Consider the following 2,384-nt stretch of genomic DNA (forward strand, 5'->3'; position numbering starts at 1 on the left):
GGCACGGATAACCTGCTTGATCATAGAGGACATGATATCTCTGAGGTCATCAGAGGTGTGGGACAGACACCAGCCATCCCTCTCGTCACACTCCTCCTCCTGGCCATCGTTCCGACTGATCACGTTCCTTATGCTGAGCCAGGAGCAGGGTCATAACATTAGACACAAATGGACAACATGCAGAGACCTTTGCCACTGCAATTCCAAAGGAGATTGGTCCAAATATACAGTGCCTTCAGAAAGTATTCTCTCCCCTTGACTTTTTCCACATTTTGTTGTTACAGCTGGAATTTAAAATTGATTAACTTAAGATGATTTTTGTCACTGGCCTACACACCAAAACCCATAATGTCAAAGTGGAATTATGTTTTTCAAAATGTTTACAAATTACTTACAAACGAAAAGTTGAAATGTCTTGAGTCAATAAGTATTCAACCCCTTTGTTATGGCAAGCCTAAATAAGTTCAGGAGTAAACATTTGTTTAACAAGTCACATAAATAGCATGGACTCACTGTGTGCAATAATAGTGTTCAACATGATTTTTTAATGACTACCTCATCTCTGTACCCCACACACTCCAGAGTGGCGCAGCAGTCTAAGGCACTGCATCTTAGTGGTAGAGGTGTCACTAGACCCTGGTTCGATTCCAGGGTGTATCACAACCGGCCGTGATTGGGAGTCCCATAGGGAAGCACAAAATTGGCCCAGCGTCATCCGAGTTAGGGTTTGGCCGGGGTAGGCCGTCATTGTAAATAAGAATTTGTTCTTAACTGACTTGCCTAGTTAAATAAAGGTTAAATACAAAAAAAAACACAGATAATTGTTAGGTCCCTCAGTCGAGCAGTGAATTTCAAAACAGATTCAACCACAAAGATCAGGGAGGTTTTCCAAAGCCTCTCAAGGAAGGTCACCTATTGGTAGATGGGTATAAAAAAATTAAAAATATTAAAAAAGCAGACAATGAATATCCTTTTGAGCATGGTGAAGTTATGAATTACACTTTTGATGGTGTATCAAAACACCCAGTCACTACAAGGATACAGGCATTGTTCCTAACTCAGTTGCCAGAGGGGAAGGAAACCGCTTAGGGATTTCACCATGTGGCCAATGGTGACTTTAAAACAGTTACAGGGTTTAATGGCTGTGTTCGGGGAAAACTGAAGATGGATCAACATTGTTGTTACTCTACAATTCTAACCTAATTGACAGAGTGAAAAGGAGGAAACATGTACAGAACAAAATCAAATAAAAATCAAACCTTGCATCTCGTTTGCAACATGGCACTACAGTAATACTGCAAAATAATTAACTTTTTGTCCTGAATACAAAGTTTGGGACAAATCCAATACATTACAGAGTACCACTCTCCATATTTTCAAGCAGTGGCTGTTGCATCATGTTATGGGTATGCTTGTAATTGTTAAGGACTGGGGAGTTATTCCAGGAAAAAGAAAGAATGGAGCTAAGCACAGGCAAATTCCTAGAGGAAATCCTGCTTCAGTTTGCTTAACCAACAGACACTGGGAGATGAAATCACCTTTCAACAGGACAATAACTTAAAACACAACGTCAAACCTACACTGGAGTTGCTTCCCAAGAAGAATGTGCATAGTGTGGCCGAGTTAGTTTTTACTTAAATCTACTTGAAAATCTATGACAAGACCTGAAAATGTTTATCTAGCAATGATCAACAACCAATTTGACAGAGCTTGAAGAATTTTGAAAATAATTAAAAAAAAAATTGGGAAATGTTGCACAATCCAGGTGTGGAAAGCACTTAGAGACTTACCCAGAAAGACTCACAGCTGTAATCAATGCCAAAGATGCGTCTACAAAGTACGGACCCAGGATTGTGAATACTTATGTAAATGAGATATTTCTGTATTTTTCCACAACAAAAAAATGTATGACTGTCATTATGGGGTATTGTGTGTAGATGGTTGAGAAAAATAATACATTTAATTCCTTTTGAATTCAGGCTGTAAAACAACAAAATGTGGAATAATTCAAGGGGTATGATTACTTGCTGAAGGCACTGTAGTTATGTTTAGAATCTATTAAATAAATCCATAGAAAGGTCCCTTGGGGGAAGGATGTTTGGCATACCTTAGAATAATTGATTAAGTTAGGCAATTTTTCACATTTTGGCCTTACACACACCTTATTTTAGACACTACAACAATGACTCTGTAGATGCTAAAAACACATTCTTGGTGTCATTTAAAACCTTACCGTGTGCTCAAACCCATTTTATTTATTGAATGTATAGGCCATTCACAGCTCTCCTTTAGGATTGCATATTTAGTAAGTCACCAGCAGAGGGAGTTCCTTTGAATCCATTTGCCCATTCAATATATTGGTGTTGCTCATAAAATGTATCATA

General features: G+C 38.4%; 1 protein-coding gene across 1 annotated transcript in view; it reads right to left on the reverse strand.

The window, feature by feature from the left end:
• Nucleotides 1-3: 3 nt before the first annotated feature.
• LOC112080153 (general transcription factor 3C polypeptide 5-like) overlaps nucleotides 4-2,384 on the reverse strand; it is a gene marked incomplete at its 3' end in the record, with an annotated part of 4,146 nt that continues 1,765 nt past the window's right edge. The window contains exon 6 of the mRNA XM_024145917.2: nucleotides 4-133. Coding sequence (XP_024001685.1) covers nucleotides 4-133 — 130 coding nt within the window. The remainder of the gene's footprint in view (nucleotides 134-2,384) is intronic.

The sequence above is a fragment of the Salvelinus sp. IW2-2015 genome, unplaced genomic scaffold (genome assembly GCF_002910315.2).
Source record: "Salvelinus sp. IW2-2015 unplaced genomic scaffold, ASM291031v2 Un_scaffold12284, whole genome shotgun sequence".
In the NCBI taxonomy this organism is placed as follows: Eukaryota; Metazoa; Chordata; class Actinopteri; order Salmoniformes; family Salmonidae; genus Salvelinus; species Salvelinus sp. IW2-2015.